Here is a 24,533-nt window from a genome sequence, read left to right as displayed (position 1 = left end):
CAGAACGTTATCGGAACCAGAAACTAACGTTCTATTTCTGTAAAGAAAACTTTCCTGGAGAACCAAAACCGAACCTAAAAAAAAAAACGTTCTGGGAACTAAAAACTAACGTTAGGGAACGTTGTGGGGAACCAAAAATTAGCTGCGTTTACATGAACTCATCGGATTGAATTTATTCAGATTGTGCAATCTGAATGTAGTGTTTACATTAAATGTAAATTTAAGTGATCTGATCGATGTGCGTGTTTACATGACAAGCTTCAAATCCGATATAATCTGCTGACATGCGCACACTGCACAAGTGTTCACCTAAATAACCCACTAAAACCGTGTTTTAAAGCACATGTTGTGTATATTTTATTTTACAAACGGCACGAAAAAAATTTACAGTTTAGGCTATAAAGGCAGAGATACAGTATGTCTCGTGCCAATGAAGCACGAGCTCATCAGATGCGGTTTTACCATGGTAAACCATGACAAAACTACCAACACCCACCAGAGCGTCTGCAGGCAAACAATAATTAAAATAAATGTTTAGCAACAACAAATACCAAACTTTAGAAATGATAATATGCTGATTCATATATCAGCATTAACGGTAAACAGAGACATAATAATTATAAATATAATATTCACAAAACGGCTACTCAAACAATGTTATAAGCACAGATGTATTTATTTTATGTCACAGACACCAGCATAATAATGTACAATTCATAAACGCAAAATAATGTCTACATATCAATGAAGCAAGGTGGTTACAGCGACTTATGGTGAAAACAGTTAATCCTTCTAAAGCACATGTAAATAAACGATAAATAAAATAAATATTCAGTAGTTTACTGATTAAATTTTATGATTAGATATTTTAGCCTACAGTATGTTTGTACATCCGCAAATGTATCTTGTTTAAAAAAGGAACTGAGAAATTGCGGTTAAAAACTCACTCCAGGGAATCAGTTAAGACATTTTAAATGCATAGAAACATTCATATGTTCATTTAGAGATGACAATGGATATTTGTACCGCTTTGTCAGATTTATGGTTTTTGGTTTATTTAGCAACAGCTGCTCCGTTCCGTGCGTCATACGCCTTTACGTCTGTACGAGCCAGCGTCGTCTTTGCACATGCGCACAATTTCCTACTTCGGTTTTTAATCTGATCAAGTGACATGTCATATCAAGCGGATTACAAACGGTATAAACCAGCCATACAATCCGACTGAAATTTCATTCGGATTGGATTTTTAATTGGATTACATTGGTCCATGTAAACGCAGCTAATGTTAGCTGGGTTTCTGGTTGCAAAAAAATAACCATCAGGGAACGTTATTTTCTGGTTGCAAAATAATAACCAATAAATAACCATCATGGAACGTTATTTTCTGGTTTCAAAAAATAACCAAAAAATAAACATCAGGGAACGTTATTTTCTGGTTATTTAAAAAAAAATCAGCCTACAACGTTCTGGGAACGTTATTTTCTGGTTGGAAAAAATAAAACCTGAAAAAAGTTCTTAGAACGTTATTTTTTGGTTCCCAAAAAGGAACCAAAAACTAACGTTAGGAACGTTCTGTGTTTGCTGGGACATCGGTTGTGCCCTCGTTATTATGCACCATGGGATTGAATGAGTGCACTCAATAATGTTTACTATGAATTCGGACACCACTAAAAATGCATGTCCCCTCAAATATTGCAACAATTCTGATCCCATCATAGGGGGCTATTTCGGACACAGACCTTGGGTCCTAGAAATGAGGTCCCTAGAATTGCCGCCTCCGGTTTTGCGTGCAGCGTGAAGTCGAACAAGCCTGCTGTCACCATGGTAACTGATGTTTTGTGTGCGTGTCCTGAAACGGCTGCCGTAGCCCGTGCACGGAAACCCCGGGGCATCTCACTAACCGACGATCAGGTGCAAGAAATGCAAGATGGCGGCGATCGAAAGATAGACAAACACTCACAGAAATACTGTGATGATTAAACCAGATGAAATTTACACGCATCTAAATGAGACAATAGAAGTGTAACGTCAGTGAGCGCGCGCATCGTCTCGTTTGTAATATAGTGTGTGCGTACGCTTTTATTCTCTCGATCAGTTTATGTACTGCAGTCAGTAAGGCTTTCCTGCGCCGGTTTTCTTGAGATTTACGTTAAGGTCAACCAAAAAGTGTTTGTGTGGATGAATATTCGGGTGAAGATTTTAAAGAGAATGAAGAGATATTTTGATAAGACAGTTTAAAGGTCAACGTTGATAAACAATTCAGCGAACGTGTTTGTTTTCTGAGGTCTGAAGGCCGGTGTGGATGAGATCGGGTTAAGTTAGCTGTCTGAAGATCGCGGTGATTTTATAGGTAAACTCGTGTTGTTGTTAGTAAGCTGAGGTTGGGGTTTGGGTTATTTAACGTTATTTAGTGAGGTAACGGTGACTGAGAGACCGTGATGGTTTTTCCGGCTGCTGAATATGACTGCTAATAGCGTTTAAGTTGTGCCGGTGTTGTTAAGTTAGTTGATTGTGGTGAAGATGAGCGAGACTCGTCGTCGTGTGAAGGTTTATACTCTGAATGAGGACAGACAGTGGGAGGACAGAGGGACTGGACATGTGGACACACTGAAGGACACAACACTGACCGTCACTGCTGAAACCGACGGTAATGTAAACCTCCTTTCTGTTTTTATCACGTGTGTTATAGTTCTGGATTAGTGCTGCTGTTTCACAATGGGGGAATGTTCTTCACAACACGTTTATTTATGATACGGTCACTCACAACAGCAAACAACTGTTAACTTGAGATGAACCAATCTCTAAACGAAATTCCTGATCTTTTTTTCAAGGTAAAGATTTATCGCAGGTATTTTATTTGTCCTGAAATGTTAAACGTCACAGAGCGCCGTTCATCGAGTTGCTTTTCATGGAAGTACATCTCATAGTTCACCATGATCGCTGTTAAATTTTTTTTGTTAACTTCTTTTCTTCTTCTTTTGTGGTCTTCTGTAGGATCAGTATTACTGGAGTCTAAAATCAAGCCCAACACCGCCTATCAGAAACAACAGGTGAGCACCGTCTCGTGCCTCCATTCCACATGTTCTGTGTGTGCGCACGCCTTTAAGAGTGTGTTGTGATGTTGACCTCCTCAGGACACACTCATCGTTTGGTCTGAAGCTGAAAACTACGACCTGGCTCTGAGTTTTCAAGAGAAAGCTGGCTGTGATGAAATCTGGGAGAAGATCTGTCAGGTTCGTCTGCTTTACATGTTCTGTGTTGTGATTTACAGTTGATTCGCAGAGGAACTGCACTCAAGTTTGATCAGACGTTTAACCTTTTGTTTGCAAAGCAACAATTAATAAAACGCTGTCACTTCAGAAGTATTATTACACGGCTCTCTGTTAAAGGCCATGCTGACTGGTCAGTCGTGACCTTCACAAGTCTCTCATTCCAGCCGCTCATCCGGCTAGAGCAGGTCACCTTGAACCAGGGCTCCAGACTAACTTTTTTCAATAGGAACACTGTTGCCCCTGAATTAAAATTTTAGGAGCTCGAGAGATTTGCAATATGGCCCTAAGACTCTATCATGAGGATTTCCGGTATTTATTGCGATAACGATACAAATGACGATATAAATATAACACCATTCACAGTAGAGAAATGCGCTACGACTAATTTGACAGTCGTATAAACAAAGGTTTTGTAACAGGGTAGTCGACTAGTCTAAAACTAAGAATGGGCTAGAAGGCGGTCCAAAAACTTTGCGTAGGGCCTATGTAATACATTATGTAGGCTATTAATCAAACTGTTCATATCCAATATTTAATGTAGCTAAAACAGGCATATGTGTTCCACTTTCCTTACAGACTTATGATCATTCATATTTCTGCATTTGCTGATGCGCCAACCCTGACTGGATCGTTTTAGCGGCTACACTGAAATCATGAAACTTCAAATATTTAACAACAATTAATTTAAAGCTTAAAAACAAATGTTTCATTATTTGTTTATTTAAATGATGTTGGTTGAAAAAAACATTGTTTTTTTAATTGTCGCAATTTAAGCTTACAAGTTATAATTAGGTTAGCTTATAGCCGATCAACAAACCAGATAGCCTACATTATATCATGTTTTTATTTAGAAAGCCAAGCATTGTGTTTAAAAAAAAAAGCGAATAGAAAGCAATGGACGAACAATCTTAAGAACGCATTTGATCTCGCACAGATGAAAAAGCCGCTAATAAAACATACTGCCCATATTAGCTAATTTATAGAACATATATAGGCTAAACACAGAGTCCACATGTTATTATGATGTTAAAGAGTACATAACTAGGGATTTTTAAGGTCCTACTTTGGTTTATGGATTGTCCAACAACAAGTTTATGTACAGAGAAGGTGTAAAAACACTCGCACAATATACTGGAACAGACATGTTTTGTTTCCCAACTGTTTGTTCACGAAACTGAATACTTTTAAAAGGATTCTTGTTAATATGAGAATGTTGACGTTATTTTGTGTTTATATGTCCGTTTCAGAGTAAGAAGGCGTGAAAGAGAACTCCGTTTAGTATTATGTGCTCTGACTCTCTGGGCGCGCGCATATCTCAAACAACCCGCGAGACCTGAAGGCTTTTAGTGATTATTCTTCATGAAAGCTGCATTGATACACGTTTGGCTTCTATCAATAGCGAATTACAAATAAATAGGATTTAGAGCGATGTATAACGTTTTGTATGCTTTGCAGTATTGTTAGAGAGCTTTATACAATAGTTTAGTGCTTAAAGTTTAAACGCATGTTTCCTGCATTAGCTTCACATGCATGCAATACTCGCAACACATTTCGTTATCTTTTTTGTACCTAAGACTGTGAAATTCTTGTATTCTGCAGGCGGCAAAACATATTTGAGTTGCAAGATTGAGCGCTTCACTCGTTTGCTCTGTCAGTCCTTCCGCTTCATCATAGCATGAAATGCGCCTCTTTTTACACCCGCAAAAGTGATATATTGATCAATTTGGGAGCCGTACCGGTGCAACCATTAAGAAAAACTGATCGCATTGGCAGTTAAATTAGTCTCAAAATGAGACCATTTGTGACCCTGGATCACAAAACCAGTCTTAAGTAGCACGGGAACATTTTTAGTAAAAGACAAAAATACATTGTGTGGGTCAAAATTATCGATTTTTCTTTTATGCCAAAAATGATCGACTCCATGCCACGCCGCATTGCTGCAGTAATTCAGGCAAAAGGAGCCCCAACTAAGTATTGAGTGCTGTACATGCTCATACTTTTCATGTTCATACTTTTCAGTTGGCCAAGACTTCTAAAAATCCTTTCTTTGTATTGGTCTTAAGTAATATTCTAATTTTCTGAGATACTGAATTTGGGATTTTCATTAGTTGTCAGTTATAATCATCAAATTAAAAGAAATAAACATTTGAAATATATCAGTCTGTGTGTAATGAATGAATATAATATACAAGTTTCACTTTTTGAATGGAATTAGTGAAATAAATCAACTTTTTGATGATATTCTAATTATATGACCAGCACCTGTATATTGTTGGGTGGAAACGATCGCATCACGCTGTCAATCACTCTCTCCTGAACTGTGTGAATCTGTAAGCGTGATTATCTGTCTGTAACTCGCACTACAGAAAGAGAACAGAAAAATGCGGATAAAAGAAATCAAATTATATAATCTATGTTGTTATACGCTCATAAATGCATTTAAAATAACGTAATACAAACTAGTGTTGTCACGATACTGGAATTTCTAACTTCAATTCAATATCTAAAAAAATATTGATATTCGATACCATTTTCGATACCACGGGGAATAAACTGCCATAGCAATAAGGCCCTAAATTTTTTAATTTTTATTTGAAGTTAAATTGCACAAGACTTGGCCATGAGGTATATTTTTACATTATTTATTGATTGTTAATCTAATGTTAATTTTTCTAATACATTTACTATTTAAAATCAAAGTTGTATTTGTCAGTATTAATGGACCAGACCCTGTTGAAAAAAACAGCCTATGCTGGTTTGGTATGTTTTGATGCTGGTTTGTGCTGGTTTAAACTGTTCATGTGCTGGTTTAAGCTGGTCATATGCTGATTTAAGATGGTCCTTAGCTGGTTTAAGATCAAACCAGCATCGATCAAAACATACCTTACCCAGCATATGCTGTTTTTTTCAACAGGGGAGCTTACATAAATAGTTGTATTTTTTAACTAACATTTAAAAGAGATTAATAAATACTTGATCAAATTTATTGCTCATTCATTGTTAGTTAATAGCCTACATTTTTATGATTCAATTTTTTTTATTTGGCTAAATTGGCTTTTATTCACATAGGCCCATACTATAATCATTATCAGCGCACATATAGACAGAAACGCAAACTTTAAACGCAAGAAGTGTTGCAGAGACTCCGCACTGGACATCTTTCTAACATTAACAACTTTTAACCAGAGCGAATGAAACGAGTGGATGAAATCATTGATCAGCGCACACACATAGAGCGTGATGGTAAACACGGAAGTGCAAACGTGTATCACACGCGAGAACTGTTGCGGAGACTTTACCCGCACCAGCATCATTTCAAACATCAACTTAACTAGAGTGATCGAGACGAGTGGATGAAATCATTGATGAGCGCACATAAAGACAGAAACGCGTGCATTAAACATGAGAACTGTTGCGGAGACTCTGTACTAACATAAACAACATATAACCAGGGCGAATGAAACGAGTGGGTGAAATTATTGATCAGCGCACACACATAGAGCGCTATGGTAAACATGGGAAGCGTAACGAGCGTGCACCACGCCTGATGTGTTACTGAGACTGGCCATCTTTTATAACATTAACACTATTTAACGCCACAAACGAGTCGAGTCTGTGGGAGGATGCGGAGCTCTGTTGTTATGCGTTCACATGCAGTGTGTGTTAACTCACTGACGGAAAAGAGAAAGAGAGCGGGAACGCGCAGCTGGTATCGATACGTGGGACATGCGTATTGGAACCGTTTCAGATTTCTCAGTATCGATACGTATCGAAATATCAATATTTTTGACAACACTAATACAAACTGGCATTTTGTACTGAAAGGAAACAGGCAGTAGTGCGCTGCGCACGGCACGCTCACGCGTGCAGTATGAAGCAAGCAAGACATCATATTAAACAACTTGCGCTCAATGCGCACACACACATAACATCTAATGAATGTTTATAAAGCCAAACTAAATGTTGCTGTGTTTTAAAGGAGAGGTTTCTTTCTACTTTTACACAAATGTAATATAAATCATAAGGGTCCACAGAATGTGTCTGTGAAGTTTCACCTCAAAATACACCGCAGATCTTTTATTATACCATGCTCTAATTGCCCAGTTTTGCATGTGAGGAGAAACGCGCTGTTTTGGTGTGTGTCTCTTTAAGTGCAAATGAGCTGCTAGTCTCCGCCCCCTTTTTACAGAAAACTCAGCCAGGGCTGTGAGCCTGTGCTTCCATCGACAAAAGAAGAGTCACATAAAGCGAATGAGAAACGCTGTTTCCGTCTTTAAACACCAAACACATTGTTTTCTAAAAGCGAACAGACTCCTAACCAAGGTGTCATGTTTTCTACATGCGAAATTACACATGACAAACCGGTCGCATGTTTACAGACCATACACACTGCTTTCTATAAGTGAAAGTACCCATGACAGACCCATCGCGTGTTTACAGACCATACACACTGCTTTCTATAAGTGAAAGTACCCATGACAGACCCATCTTGTGTTTACAGACCATACACACTGCTTTCTATAAGTGAAGAAACTCAAGACAAACGCATCGCGTGTTCTCTAAGTGAAAGTAAGGTTACACAGGACAATCCTGTTGCGTGTTTACAAGCCACACACATTGCTTTCTATGAGTGAACAGACAAACGTTTCACAATGACGTTTTACCTACTTTTAAGTTGCCACAGGTCCCTGAGGTCTTACTTAAAAAATAACGGTACTTACAATGTCTTTATTTGCAGCTTTGCCTCGTTCAGTCTGGTGGATTTCCATTGAAAACAAAATAAATCCATTGCTGTCCTGTCAGGCTGGGAACATTGTTCTGTGCTGCTCTGTGCAGCCAACAACACAACACTTAGCATGCTTTGCTTACTTTTGCCATGGTGTCGGAACTAATTCACATATGTCGCTTGCGAAAACAAAAATGGCGGCAGCGCCATGGGTGGACACTTTCAGAAAAGGGGGCGGTAATATTATAATAAGAACGACTACCTACGTCAGAAAGCGAGTGAAATCTGAACGGCTCGTTTTCTCACAGGCTTGCAGAGATAGGCTCACGTAAACAAAGTTACTGGATTGTCATTTTTCACGTTTTCTGAGTTGGTAGATGCACCAGACACCCGATTATAGCACTTAAACATTGAAAAAGTCCGATTTTCATGAAATGTCCCCTTTAATGTATTATGACTATCAACAAATATTTAACTAACGAATGAAATAAAACAAAAGTGAAACTAAACATTAACTGGGATGCATCTACAGTGCCATCCTTCAGGAGAGTTAGAGCTCCTCTTTCTCTCTCTTCACGTAAGCCTTCCGCTATACCCGTTTTCACTCCGCATAGGAGCTGTGAATGGGTCTAGAGATACGTCATCAACTAGGATTTATCGTTTATATCACAGGAAGATTATTTCCTATCTTGGGGAGAATTTCTACTGGTATACAGGGTTTTTCCTGGCTCAAAATGAGGCGGAGGTGGTGCCATCCTGATCTTGTACATGCACATGTACCTTGTAAGTGCACATGTAAGTGGCTTAACCAAAGTGACTTTGACATATTAAAGTTCTAATAAAATTAGATGAAAATGACAATTATGAAGTTATATAAAACTATTAAGTTTTATTCAACCAAACAGAAATGTTTTTTTTATCAAATAAATAGGGATGCACCGAATGTTCGGCCACCGAATATATTCGGCCGAAAATAGCAAAAAACGCATGTTCGGTATTCGGCCGAATATGTGAAATGGCCGAATAAATTTTACCGAACATGACTCGAGAAACGATCAACTAGCAACCAGCGCAGAGAGAGAGAGAGAGAGAGACGTGCGCTTTATTAATGCCACAAACATTTTGGCAGTGTGTGTTTTAAGGTGTCAGAAAAAGACACAGCACGGGACATGCCGCATGGAAGTAAATTTCCGAATGAAAGCGTCTTTACCGGTCGGTAACTTGTGTACTTCAGACGGGAGCGGGCTGTCTGACAGTAGCCCCGCCGCTCGCGACATCCTTTGACGTCATACAGTGGTCGCGCGCACACAGTTCCCTGTACTAAACAACTTGTCAAAGTATGTTCTGTGCATCCCGGCCACGAGTGCACCAGAGAACAGTCAGCTTCTGTGGGCGGAGTTTGGAGGAGAGACGTGAACTGATATGGTTGTCAGTCAGCATCAGTCAGAATTGCTTGCGTTCGATGTTTTTTTTTCTTAAAATCATTTTGCAACGTAGCCTATAATAATCCAACAGTTTTAGTTTATTCGTATTTTTAGTTTATAGGCCTAATGTGGAATGACAGTTTTTAATGAACTGTTTTGTTGTAGGGGTACAGAGTAACTTACATGACATTCTTTTAGCAGTCAGTTATAGGCCTAATTAATATAGGCTATTAAATGTTTTGTTTTAATGTATTTTGTTTTGCTCAATTTTATATTAAGTTGTATTGTATTTTATTGAAAAGCAAGAGAAATTTTTAAAAGCAAATTTTGACTATTCAGTTTGTGCAATAGTGAAAAAATAGCTTAATAAATAGAAGAAATGCAAAAACCATATTCGGTGTTCAGTATTAATCGGCCTTCGGCCAAGTGTTTCACATCATGTTCGGCTTCGGCCAAGAATGTTAGATTCGGTGCATCCCTACAAATAAAGCTTTTCTATCATTTTCAACTAACTTTTCAGCCCACAATAGCCAACTGAATGAACCAGTCTTTCTAAATGAGCAAAGCTCATTCACATCTCGCATTCTCTGTGGTTCACTTTAAATGATTCAATGATCTCTTATATTCGTTAGTGACTGAAAAGTTCAATAGGTTAAATGAATCGGTTCAAATGAGTCATTCATGTGCGAGTCGTGCGTTCATACTGGCGAACTCACTGTGTACAGTATACACTGATTCAATGATCCAACTGTACAGATAAAGACATTACAATGATGTACGTCATGTTAATTTAATACATTTCAAGATATTAAATCTATTTGGATGCAAAACAAACAGCCGTGAAACACTATTGTTACCTTATAGACTCAAGAATACATCCATTCCAGACACGGAAGATGCTCTGATTTAAATCTACGGCCATCGGTAGGGGTGGGAATCTCTAGTCACGTCACGATGCGATTCGATTACGATTCAGAGGGCTGCGATGTGATGATAAAACGATTCTCGATGCATCTTTTTTCCAATGCAAATTTTCTTTTTCTTGCTTTGTGACTATTAAAATCTAAGTATTTGTCATTACCCAGACCGATTTTACTTCCAATATCCTTTATTAATAAAACAAATGGAAGTGATTTGGCAAGTCAACTGGAAGGTTACATTTGCCAGCATTGCAAAGAACCAACAGGAAAAGAGTGACTGTCCTCAGAGCCCTGTAGTAGCATACAGAATGCAGTAAATTAATGCAGACTTTTTTTGCACATAGCACTGGAGCTAGAGAGGTTTGAAGTTTGGTAGCACAGGCCAAACAATAGGAGCACAGGTATAAATCGTCGGTTGACTAGTAAAAAAATGATGCAAGTGCAGTTCATGACATGAATAGGCAGGTAACTGACAAAAGACATTCATGTTACATACAGGTGGATAAATTAGGGCCATATCATTTTAACCCTACCTAAATTTGTTTTAATTTTTCTAATTTGTGTGTTTTTCCTTTTTTACTATACAATAGAGGTATATTTGTCGACATAAATTACTGTAGTATACTATAGTATTTACTATAGTAAACTGCGGTAAAATTCTTAGATACTATTGTGTTTTTACAATACAATAGATTCACTCAAACAGTAAAACGCTCGTAAAATAAACTCTCAGAGCAACTCTGGAAATGAAGTTAATTTGTTCATATCCTCATACAGTGCAGACGCAGATAAATACTGTGCACATAATTCACTCAGACACGCAGAACAGCCAGATAAACATTTACATAACAGGATTCCGCTCTGCATCTAGTTACGTGGACTGCGCATTGATTATTATTACACACAAACAAGCACAACCATGACAAACATGCAGCTCTGTCTAATGCACATATTCTTATTATTCTACATAATTATTCTCATGTTTTTTTTCAAGTTACTTGTCTGTTCGGGCACGTAAAATTCTCTCTCACTCGCCCATACAAAACATTCACTTGCCCCGACAAGCGTTAATGTCGAGCTGTGGAGTGCAATAAATGAGGAGACAAGAGACGAAGATGCGTCAGGTCCGCTTACTCTCCACTTTAATATATCTCACACCGAACAGCGAGTGAGTCCAAAAAACAGCACACACATCACAAAACCGGAACAACACCAAAACCCCTCCCTCTCTTAAAGGTACAGTACCTTGGTGAATGTCTCCTTTAATATTACTTGTGGTTCGCCACACAGGCCCCCCCAGAATTCACCCCTAAAAACAGGCCAGACCGAACAGGTACCCCAAAAAAAACATAGGTCTCTATTCATACTTGCAAAACAGAACATCTTTTACAGTGTTTATAAAAGTCAATGTATAGGGGGGCGTATCAGGCGGCCATAACGGCTTCGCTTAACAGGAGAGGGGCGAAGGGCCAAGGGCAGGGCAGGGGCCCAGGCTGCTGCAGGGGGGCGCCCTCGCCGAGGAGGCTGGGCCAGCTGAAGTGGTTTACTAATATCCACATGAGCAGGCTTGAGACGGTCTATCGCCACCCGCTCAGGCCTCATGGGGCTCAGGCCCCATATCCACAACAAAGTTCTTAGACCCTCCCACCAGGACGCGGAAGGGTCCATCGTAGGGGGAGGCCGCAGCGGGGTACGATGGCCATCGTGGCGGATGAAAACATACTTGGCTGACGGTAAATCCTTGGGCACGTATGACTGGGGGAGACCATGGTGAGACGTGGGAATAGGAACAAAAGCACCGGCAATGTCCCGGGACACAGCCCGATGAGAGGCCACCGAGCACTGGGCCGTGACATCTGGAAGAAACTCCCCCGGAACGCGCAGAGGCTGGCCGAACACCAGCTCGGCCGATGAGGCTTGCAGATCTTCTTTGGGGGCGGAGCGAAGGCCAAGCATGACCCATGGGAGGCGGTCAGCCCAGTCGCAGCTCGTAAGGCTGGCCCGTAGCGCTGCCTTCATGTCACGATGAAACTGCTCGCAAAGTCCATTGCTCTGTGGGTTATAGGCTGTGGTATGGTGGACCTTCACCCCCAGGACCTCGGCAACCGCAGTCCAAAGCTCCGATGTGAACTGCGGACCTCGGTCCGAGGAGAGGTCGGACGGTGTGCCGAAACCATGCAGCATGAGCTGCGCAGTTTTAAAGTCACACGTGTCTCTCCGTGGATGCGTCTCTTCGTGCAACGCGAGGTGCGCAGTTTTAAAGTCAGATGTGGTTCTCTGTGGATGCGTCTCTTCGTGCAGCGCGAGGTGCGCAGTTTAAAAGTCACACTTGTCTCTCCGTGCAGCGCGAGGTGTGCAGTTTTAAAGTCACACGTGTCTCTCCGTGCAGCGCGAGGTGCGCAGTTTTAAAGTCACACGTGTCTCTCCGTGCAGCGCGAGGTGCATAGTTTTAAAGTCACACGTGTCTCTCCGTGCAGCGCGAGGTGCGCAGTTTTAAAGTCACACGTGTCTCTCCGTGCAGCACGAGTGATGCAGTTTTAAAGTTAGACGTGTCTCTCCGTGCTGTGCGAGGTACGCAGTTTTAAAGTCACGTGTCTCTCAGTGCAGCGCGAGGTGCGCAGTTTTAAAGTCACGTGTCTCTCAGTGCAGCGCGAGGTGCGCAGTTTTAAAGTCACACGTGTCTCTCCGTGGATGCGTCTCTCTGTGCGGCACAAGTTGTGCTGTTTTAAAGTCAGACGTGTCTCTCGGTGCATACGTCTCTCCGTGCAGTGTGAGGTGCGCAGTTTTAGAGTCAGACGTGTTTTGCCTGCATCTCTTCAAGCTGCGCAGTTTTAAAGTTTAAAGGGGAGAGGTGTTTTAAATGACAAAATTAAAGATTATATTAGTAAAACCCAATTTGTGGCGTTTGCACTTTGCAAAGTACATAATAGGCTAAATACCCTGATTTGGTGGTTTATTTAGTTCAGAGGTGGGTAACGAAGTACATTTACTTGAGAACTGTACTTAAGTACACTTCTTGAGTATTTGTACTTAAGTATTACTTTTTCTGTTTACTTTTTACTGTACTTCACTACATTTGAATGACAAATATCTCACTTTTCATGGCACAAAAAAATTATTTCCTTGGCCGACCCTCCCCTCGCTCCCACGTTTGGGAGAGACTATTGTCAGTTGCTTCTAATATGACACACATGAATCAACTCACCAGGTGTGTAAATTATGGAAAAATTCACAACATTTTGGGAGAAGGCTAATGAGTTCAGTTGTGTATACTTTTCCCATATCTGATTTACTTATAAGCAAAAGATGTAATTACATTTTTATCCGATTAATCGAAAAAATAATCGCCCAACTAATCGATTATCAAAATAATCGTTAGTTACAGCCCTACAGCAGGCGTTGATACAGGTCCCTGGTGGCAAGCGTATTCAACAGACAAAGCGCCCCCACCCCTCCAAGCGTGCAGGGGTACGAAGCAAAAGAAAGGGCGTCGATCAGGCGGCAGTTTGTAACATCCACCAACAGTCTGTAAGCGCAGAGGAAATCCGCCCCCAGGAGCGACATAGATACGGCGGCCATTACGAAATCCCAGCCGAAACGCCACCCGCCGAAACACACTTCCACATACCTCGTGCCATAGGTACGAATGGGTGTGCCGTTAGCGGCATCCATAGGAGGGCCATGCCCGCCAGCCATAGTGTCCACAGTCGTCGCAGGCAGAATGCTGCGTTGAGCCCCCAGAATCGACCAGCAGCCGCCGGCCGGACAAGGTGTCAGCGATGAATAATAGCTTGCAGTCACGGCCAGCGCCCATTGCTGTTAATGAGCGCCGGCCCGGGCTTTTCCCTGGGCTCTAAAACTGCAAGGCTGACACTGCTTGGCCTTGGCCCCAAACCTGGAATGGTAATAACACCACCCGTCCTCACACTCTCTGCGGGCCGTCACGGCAGCTGCGGTGTCCAGGTCGTCCTCCGGGAGGCCAAGCGGGGCAAACGTGTGCTGGGGGGCAACAGCACATGGACAAACTGCTGCCGGTTGGCGAGAAAAATCCTGTCCGCCTCCACAGCCAGCGCCTGGTAGTCTCTGGAGGAAGGGAAGGGGGAACTGGCCAGCGCAGTGCGCACGGGTACTGGAAGCTGCCTCAGAAAAATGTGGGCGAAAAGGAATAAGGGATCCGCTGCGCCCACCACAGCTATCATCCTCTCCATTAACTCGGACGGCTTACTGTCGCCAAGGCCGTTCAGAGACAACAGGTGGTCTGCTTCTCCGACAGCTCAAAGAGATTCAACAGAAACGTTTTGAGTGCGTCGTATTTGCCGTCAACCGGAGGAGCCTCTAACAGCGCCATAGCCCTAGCTGTTGTCGAGGCATCTAAGGCCGCTACCACGTGGAAATATTTTGTAACTTCCTGTGTTATTCCTCTCAGCTGGAACTGGGCTTCGATGTGTTGAAACCACGGCCGTGGGTTGTGCTGCCAAAAGTCCGGTAATTTGACGGTGGCGGCGCAGGTAGCACCGACATTAGTAATTTTCATTACCGTCATTGTGTGACATAATTCAGTCGTATCCAACTCGCGTCAGGGTCACCACTTGTGGAGTGCAATAAATGAGGAGACGAGAGGAAGATGCGTCGGGTCCGCTTACTCTCCACTTTAATATATCTCACACCGAACAGCGAGTGAGTCCAAAAATCAGCACACACGTCTCAAAACCGGAACAACACCAAAACCCCTCCCTCTCTTAAAGGTACAGTACCTTGGTGAATGTCTCCTTTAATATTACTTGTGGTTCACCACAGAGCCCTGTTATGACTTTAATATAGTTTATCATGTTTGTCGTGTTTCCAAAATATGTTAGTTTAGCTTGACCCAACTTGCATATGTGGGTCTTGTCGAGGCCATTTTACCTTCAGCTTCATAGAAACCAAAATGCTTCCATACATATGGAGCCAGAAATATGACAAAACAATCTGAATTTGAATTTTGTAAATCTGAATTTTAGATAAGTGTAATTGCACAAAATTGAATATTTCCTGACATTCAATATAGTTCTGAATTTGAATTTTGTAAATCTGAATTTTAGATAAGTGTAATTGCACAAAATTGAATATTTCCTGACATTCAATATAGTTCTGAATTAGATTTTTAATATTTTAATATGAATATTTAATGGTTAGCTTCCGGGTTCGACAGGGAAGAATAGAAGATCTGGGAAAAGTCAAACGGAGCGCTTTCGCCACAATGGCCAGTTATTTGTTCTTATTATCCAATCAAACTCCAAACATGCTGTTTTGGAGAGTGGAACTTCTTACATTGCAATAAAAAGGATTTAAATTTTTCAAATTGTGACCACGCCCACAAGACTACACAGGTTGATCATTTGTTGCTGCAGCATAGCCAAGCTCATATCGCTGCAATCTTAGGCAGCTGCGCGGGATGTGTGCGCCCACTGCCTGCGTTTTTGCCTGCTGCCTCCACTGTTTACGCTCACTCCCAGCGTTTGCTGTTGGTGCTTTTACCCACAGTGTGCTTAGTGCACGCTCGCTGCTAGCTGCTCCACTGTGCGCGCTGGCTTCCAGCGTTTGTGTGTGCATATACATTTAATATATTAGACATGTATACAATTTTTATAAAGAACGTTTGTGGGTCCTGCAAAGTCAATGACATACGTGGCACGCTGCAATAAAAGTTATGTATAACATTTAGTGCTACAATAGAGAGAAAATTAATAAACTATGTAAGCTACAGACTGAAAGAATAACTTTTGTAATAAAAAATAGTGTGTAATAGTATTTAAATGCTATAACTTTGATGCAGGACACAGCTGAAACAATCTGGACACAACACGCGTAAAGATTTTTTCTTATGACTAGAGCCGATTCCAGTCTTTGTCAGGAAAGGAGCACACACCTAACTGCTGTGCCAGACCACTACACAACACATTCAACAACTGGACGTTCTGCTGAACCAACAAATCTATCGATCTATGTTATATTCCCGTTTTATCAGTAAAGCAATGATGTTCGTGTTTTTGTATGGTTATGCACTTTCTGTTTCATACAGATTAAACATTTTGATAATGATAACAAGAGAGCATTTATTCCTATCATAGTTACATAGTTTATTAATTTTCTCTCTATTGTAAGCACTAAATGTTATACATAACTTCTATTGCAGCGTGCCACGTATGTCATTGATTTTGCAGGACCCACAAACTTTCTTTATAAAAATTGTATACATGTCTAATATATTAAATGTATATGCACCCACAAACGCTGGAAGCCAGCGCGCATAGTGGGGCAGCTGGCAGCGAGTGTGCACTGAGCACACAGTGGGTAAAAGCACCAACAGCAAACGCTGGGAGTGAGCGCAAACAGTGAAGGCAGCAAGCAAAAACGCAGGCAGTGAGCGCACACATCCCGAGCAGCTGCCTAGATTGCAGCGATATGAGCTTGGCTATGCTGCAGCAACAAACGATCAACCCGTGTAGTCTTGTGGGCATGGTCGCAATTTGAAAATTTTAAATCCTTTTTATTGCAATGTAAGAAGTTCCACTCTCCAAAACAGCATGTTTGGAGTTTGATTGGATAATAAGAACAAATAACTGGCCATTGTGGCCAAAGCGCTCCGTTTGACTTTTCCAAGATCTTCTACTCTTCCCTGTCGAACCCGGAAGCTAACCTTACCCACTGAACCATTTCTGAATTTGAATTTGAATCTGAATTTGAATCTGAATTTCTGCGTTTTGAATTTGAATCTGAATTTCTGCGTTTTGAACTTGAATCTGAATTTTAATCTGAATTTCTGCGTTTTGAATTGTTCTATATTCAATTTAAGACATTTAATATTAAATATTCATATTAAAATATTAAAAATCAAATTCAGAACTATATTGAATGTCAAGAAATATTCAATTTTGTGCAATTACACTTATCTAAAATTCAGATTTACAAAATTCAAATTCAGATTGTTTTGTCATATTTCTGGCTCCATATATACATGAGCTTTTAATGTAAAGTGAGCTGCTCGGATTTCTTTCTCCGCCATCTTCGTTGTCTCTTATTTGCACGCCGTCAAATATTTAACATTTAGAAAATCGATTTTTGACATTCGTGAATCGATTCAGAATCGTCCACGTCCGCATCTAAGAATCGAATTGATCCTGCACCCCAGCCATCGGTCCCTTTCTCTGTGTCAGACTACACTTTGTTTGTTGTCGTTTACGCTAACTCACTGCAGCTGCATCTTCTAAATAATGCCGCGAGTGGGGCTTGAGGAAGTAACATCAACTGCGTCTGCGCAGTGCGACCTGATGCAGCCCCTGAAGTGAGACACAGGAAACAGAAATACTGCAAAATAATAACGCGACTAAACGAGACGAAATAACGTTATAACATTTCGTCTCGTTTTGGTCAACGAAAATTAGACATTTTAGCATAGATTTTATTTTGTAAACCACATTTAGTCTCGTTTTTATTCGTCAACAAAATTGCATTATACATTTAATTATAGTCTTCGTCACATGACCAGCATTTACGTCTCGTCTCATTTTCGTCACGTGATCATTTACGTTGACGAAAGCAACCCTACTTTTACTGTAACGCTTTAGTAAACAAAAATGCAGCAGTAGCCTAATAAAGTATTTTTAGCTGTCAGTCAGATTACCGTTTTCCATATAGGTTCGTTTCAGAATATTAAATAAAAGGCCTGATAAAACATTAGATGTTAACTTTTTAAATACATATTCAAACTGGGCTCAACTGAAAAAAGAAAATAGAGACTGCACTCCCCACTGGAGTAGATCAGGGCTAGTCAATAGGGATGTTGCGGTGACGGATTTTTCCCACCGGTTAATCGACGTGTAAAAACACCGGTAGTGCCGGTCACACCAGGCTTGAGTGTCAGGGATTTCGAGGCGGCCGAAAATGTGGTCGTGCACACGTCTCGATTTACTGTGAGCGCTTTTACACCATCGCGCCGAATCGTTCTAAGCACAGTCTGAAACGGTTACAGTTATGTTTCTACGTGAGCCTGGTTCGACACGACACGATTACAAACTGTTCTCGGCTCGGAATTTTCAGCACGGTTCTATAACCGAGCTGAATCGGGCTTATGAATGCGCGCAGAGCCGTTATAGCTCAGTCTCTTGTGTTACCGAGGCAGCATGTGACGCGTTTGTATTTACATTCTAAAAATTTCTGTTATCAGCCCTGCGGTGGAAATGAAACCATTTTCGTACCGGCTGGCATGGATCAGCACGGAGTGGAACGATTAAGCAACGAGAATGATTCGGCGCGATGGTGGAAAAGTGCTCTTTGACTTAAATTAGCGGCAGTTCAGTGGAATTAGCTTGAATTCATGAAGGGTTCGTTATTTTTCTTAATAAAAATACACAAAACAGTACGACACTCGCTTATATTACACGCACCTTTATTGCAAAACGAATAATCACTGCACACACACCATGCAAAAAAAACAGTTAAGAAACTATTTTAAAAACATTCACGTTAAATGAAGTGCCTTTATCAACAAAACGAATAACCACTGCACACATCGTGCAACCATCAAATAAAAAACGGTCGATTTTTTTGCTGCGTGACCCATTTTGGCCGCCTCATTTTTGTGTTGCGCTTGAAGGTGTGCGTGTAAATTCACAGTGTTACCTCCGGAGTCTGGATGCTACCACCGTCATCAGGCAAAGTTTACAGGTTGCCTTATTAATGTTTTCAGGTTCCCTGTTGGCACTGGGTTTAAATCCAAAATATTTCCAAATAGGCACTTTTGCATTTCGGTAGGCGGTTTAAACACTGTGTATCACCGGTGACACCAACTATCACAACAAACCTACTAGTCAACTGGGCTCCTGGAGGGCCGGTGTCCTGCAGAGTTAAGTTCCAATACTACTTAAATACACCTGACCAAGCTGAAGTATTCAGAACTACTTGAAAATGATGACCAGGTGTGTTGAATTTGGGTTGGAACTAAACTATGCAGATCACTGGCCCTCCAGGACCAGAGTTGACTAGCCTTGGAATAGATGCTGACGATCCCTTGAAACTGAAACTATTAAAATAGTTTAGTTTTGTTTTTAATGGCAAATTATTCATATTTCTTTTCATTTCGTTATTAAGTTAATTTAGAAGAATGTTTGGAGTATATTTTGTATTTGGCTCAGGTGCAGAACGCATAGTTTGATTGCCAACTGCACTGGAGCACGAATTTGAATTAATGATTTGAATGACACTGTTTAAACTGTTAAAATAGTTTAGAATAATTAAATAGTTAAAAGTATTAAAATAGTTTAGTTTATATTGGTAAATGATATTTCGTTAAGTTTCTTTATTAGGTTTGTTTAGAAAAATGTTTGTGTATATTTGTTTGTGTATATTTGCAGGCACAGAACGCAGTTTGATTGCCAACCGCATCAATTTGAATGCATGATGGACATGAGTCTGCTTAATTTCCCCCTTTAGCTTCGGCTGTCGCCGTAAGAAAAAAATGTATACGGGTGCGTGCCACACAATTACATGCTGCCCTGTGTCACCGTGTCGATATATTTGGTTTGTCAGACATCAAGCAGCGCTGCTCAGACCGATCAGCGTGTACCGCAGGTGAAAGCGTCTGTCATTAATTGCTCTCGTGTTACTTTGATATAAACAGATATCAGGTCTGCGCAATGCACGCATAAAGTTGAAAATATAGTAAATCACAAACTTAACATTACTCTGTTGTGCTGAGAGAGTGTGTGCTTTTCTTACGGGTTAACTCTAAACAGTCGCCGCATCATAATAATGTATGAATGCTCTGGTCCGGATAGTGAAGTGATGCTGACATGCGGGGGAGTGGGACAATGGCACTGTGAAAAAGGCCCAATGCAGCCTGCGTTTTAAATATGGTAATAATTGAAATTAGTTCAACTGTTAAAGGTCTCCTCAGACAAGCACTTTCAACAAGTTGGTATGATTTATTAGGGTCTTCATGAAATGTCTGGAACATATTTTTCTTAAAAACACTCAATGGCTGTGTAAACAAAACCCTACTTGCCTCGTCAAAAACAGCTATGCTCACAGCAACCCGTTTTGGTGCATGTCTCTTTAACTGATAATGAGTTACAGCGAACCCCACCCCCCTTCTGTCCGGCGTGTCAACACAACACACGTGTAGTACTGCCATGGCAATGGTTTAGCTAAATGATATTTCCTGAATTCCAATGCGGTTAGTTTCGTCTTAAATGTCTCAAATCATTCGTCCGGAGACAAAAAAATCAGTCACAGCAAACAGCTAATGCACTTACGTTGTGCGTGTATGCTTACCTAAAATCCACGGAATCCACTGCAGATCTCAGCGGAATTACATGGATTTTAGCGCTTGTCATTGACAAGTTATAACGTTACACACACAACGTGAGAGATAGTATACAATGACAGATTTTTCAGCCTAAACACGAATGATTTGAGACGTTTAAAACGAAACTAACAACAGTGTTCGCCCCTGTTCATTAGCAAAACAAACAGCTTGCTGCAGCTAAACATATTGACGCACATAATGTATTAACATTCATACAGCTAAACTCCAAGTGTCCATCTGCACTTATATACAGTAAGTTTAACACTGGCTTTGAATGTTCTATTTAACCCGTGACTGACTTATCTCCCTTCGCTATCATATGCTAACGTTATCCTCCTATATATACGGTACATTTACGTCAATTCAGACTGTTGATAAATATTACTTACATCGGCAGCTTTGTCTCATTCAGTCGGTCTCGATCCCTCTTGAGGAACAACTTTGAAGCTAATCTTGCTTGTACTGTCCCAGGTTGAAAAAGCACTCCAGCTTGAAGTGATTCGCACAAACAAGGAGGTTTTTACTTGTGGTTTCTGATGGATTTCCACTAAAAATAAAATAAATCCACTCCTGTCTCTTCCTAGGTTAGGACTCTGTGCAGCGACTACATTGCATGTTGTCCACGAACTTTAGCCATGGCGTCACGTACACCGTTGTCGCTTGTGAAAACAACAATGGCGGAGCGCGGTGGGTGGAACTGTAGATTAAGAGGCGGTAACATTATAATGAAATCCACTTTGGATGTCACAATCGGAGCGAAATCTGAACGGCTCGATTTCTCACATGCTTGCAGGGAAAGGCAGACCAAAACAAACTTACTGTAGAGGTGGGCGGAATGGCCAAAAATCTGTTTCACGGAATGAGTAATTTTATTTCACGGTAACAATATATTTCATGAAACAATCTCCCATTATAATTCTATATTTTATACCTCATTTTTGTTAGATTGATTTAACTCATTTATTTATTACAGTTCATTTAAATGCTCACCATAGTTAAAATGTAGGCAAGTTATGAAAATGTACTAAAGATATCAAATTAAGTTCTGATAATCAGATGTATTATTTATTTATATTTATCTTCTGGCTATATCATATGTATACAGTAGGAAGATAGACAACATATATAACAATAAAGTATGAATATGCACAAACAATGAGAGTACAGTATATGACTAGTGTTATAAACTGGTGTTCATGGGGTCTGTACTGTAGGTCTTTATCACTCTTCACTCTCTATTAGATGAGCAATTTTAGTGTGTTGTGACTCTCTGTCTTTAGGTTTGTTTATTCTCGGGCTTGTTTTTGCACTGCAAGTCTCTGGTGACTCCTCACGCGTCTCCCAAAACTGGAGGTAGAAGCGTGTCACATCAAAGCGCTCGTGAGCATCATCGTGCATTTCAACGCAAGTTTCACCTTGGCTCGCCTGAAGTTAAACTTTATAAACCTATTAACAGCTATTCAAAACAACCTGACTTCTGAAATACGTGTTGAGAATGAGCTTTTTTAAATGCTGGCGCAGATCCCTGCACGAGCACTGGGGGTGAGAGAAGCGCCGGACTGGAGCGGATCACTAAACTACAGACTGAAAGAAGGTCAAAAGAATGTTTGATACGTTCATTTGTTACGGGTGGATTAATTCAGTAGTTTTTTTCAGAATAGCGCCTAATTTGCAGAGCGCCGAGTTAACCACGCCTACTTATTTACATTCCGCGGAATACACGGAATAGAAAAATCTCTTACGGTTGACATTTTATTCCGCGGTAACGGAATATTCCGTCATTCCGCCCAGCCCTAACTTACTGGGTTCTTATTTTTCACGTTTTCTGGGATGCTAGATGCACCGGGGACCCGATTATAGCACTTAAACACAGAAAAAGTGGGGTTTTCATCTTATGTCTCCTTTAAACACTTTTTTGCTTCATTTTTTGATGGCTCATGCTCTACATGTTTTGACTGTTTGTGAACTCCCATTTTACGACGTGTTGTGCCCTATTATCCCCATTTATATAAGGAGCCAAGGATTAAATTACTACTATAGCAATTGTATTCTTATAGATTCAGTAACTAATTAATTTTGCTCTTAAAATGCACCAGATTGCAGCATTTACCTTTAAAATATGCCAAATTTTGCAGGTTTGCAAAGTTGCAGGTTGCGCATGCGCGAGTGCTTGTAAAAACTGTTTGCAGTCTGGAGCCCTGCCTTGAGCTGCAATACTTATTTAATGTGTCAGTCGGCTGTCTCTCGTGACAACCAGAACATTTTTTGTTTGCATCAGTTTATGTCTGCTTGCCATCATTCAGGTGCAGGGTAAAGATCCATCGGTGGAGATCACTCAAGAGCCCATGGATGAATCTGAGGAGGAGCGCTTCGAGGAGATGCCGGAGAGCAGCCATTTAATAGAGCTTCCGCCATGTGATGCGAGCCGACTGGAGGAGATCGCCGAACTGGTGACGTCGGTGCTGACGTCGCCCATCCGACGGGAGAAACTGGCTCTTGCCCTGATGAGCACGGGATACATGAAAAAGCTACTTGAGCTTTTCAGGACGTGCGAGGAGTCCAACCACAGAGAAGAGCTTCATCACCTGTATGAGATTGTGCGTGGCGTGCTCTTCCTGAACAAAGCCACGCTGTTTGAGGTGATGTTTTCAGATGACTGCATTATGGATGTGGTGGGCTGTCTGGAATATGACCCGACACTCGTTCTGCCCAAGAGACACCGAGAGTTCCTCACGAAGACTGCTAGATTCAAAGAGGTGATCCCCATCACGGACTCGGAGCTCCGACAGAAGATCCACCAGACGTATCGAGTGCAGTACATTCAAGACATCATACTGCCCACACCGTCTGTGTTTGAGGAGAATGTGCTGTCAACGTTATCCTCCTTCATCTTCTTCAATAAGGTGGAGATTGTCAGCATGCTGCAGGTGCGTGACCTCAATCACTTGATAATAATCCATCACGTCTGCCACCAAAACATTTTTAAAGCCCCGCTGATGTGCTTTGAAATCTGCATCTTAGTTCAAGCATTGATCTTCTCTGAAACACCTGACTGGTGCCTGCCATTTTAAAATAGCCAATAGTGGGGGCAAGTAACATTCACGTCTCATGCACGACAGTATAGTTTTATCCAAATACTAGAGGTGGCTATTGTCTCTGCATCTGTCAATAGTAGATAGGTATCCACACATCTAACCGTCCTTCCTTAAAGCGATCGAAACATATGGATAGACATCTGAGAATGAACGATTGTGAATTATTTCCCTTGATATTATAATTGTATTTAGCATTTCCATTAATAATCCTTAATAAGGCTCCGTTTGTAACGCTGCAAGAGAAAAAGCTGCTAGGAGTTGCTGACATGTTTGCAAAAGAATGTTTTGTCGCAGGCATCAAGACCGTCAATAAAATCAAATAAACTCTTAAGTCTAGTATCTTAACAAAAACATCAAAACAATCCACAAATTTACCGGAGTCCGTCTTCTGGCACTGAGAGAAAAGGCCTACAACACAAATCGCTCGACCCTGTGTAGCTATATTAAAGCAGAGGTTGCGCTAGACTTTTTTTATCGTAAAAAATCTGTCATAATCTATTATTACCGTCACTATGGTGCAAGGGTGGCGTTACGTGATAATAAGCATGTTCGTGATGTCATCATGCTGTACTTGCGTTTACCCTCTTGCTGTGTTTTAATACAACTGAATACCCAATAAAGTCGTTGTTGTTTATATTAATTTATATATTTAATGTTTCTGTTGACATACATAAAATAATAATTACAGACAAATGTTTATGTCTAGTCGGAAACAATGGCAGGTAAATGGTGTTTTGTACTCGCTGAACAG

The 24,533-nt window shown here is 40.9% G+C and overlaps 1 protein-coding gene across 3 annotated transcripts in view; it reads left to right on the top strand.

Moving 5' to 3' along the window:
• The first annotated feature begins 1,895 nt into the window (after positions 1-1,895).
• The window catches only part of ppp4r3b (protein phosphatase 4, regulatory subunit 3B), a 41,557-nt gene continuing 18,919 nt past the window's right edge, over positions 1,896-24,533 (top strand). For 2 of the 3 annotated variants that reach the window (XM_057341785.1, XM_057341784.1), the window contains exons 1-4: positions 1,896-2,647; positions 2,995-3,050; positions 3,135-3,233; positions 22,991-23,614. In XM_057341785.1, coding sequence (XP_057197768.1) covers positions 2,521-2,647; positions 2,995-3,050; positions 3,135-3,233; positions 22,991-23,614 — 906 coding nt within the window. In that variant the 5' untranslated portion in view covers positions 1,896-2,520. The remainder of the gene's footprint in view (positions 2,648-2,994; positions 3,051-3,134; positions 3,234-22,990; positions 23,615-24,533) is intronic. The other variant, XM_057341786.1, reaches the window with a different exon arrangement.

This window comes from Triplophysa rosa, linkage group LG9, assembly GCF_024868665.1.
Source record: "Triplophysa rosa linkage group LG9, Trosa_1v2, whole genome shotgun sequence".
Lineage (NCBI taxonomy): Eukaryota > Metazoa > Chordata > Actinopteri > Cypriniformes > Nemacheilidae > Triplophysa > Triplophysa rosa.
Note: the sequence above shows the minus strand (reverse complement) of the source record. Positions and strands in the feature narration are given on the sequence as shown.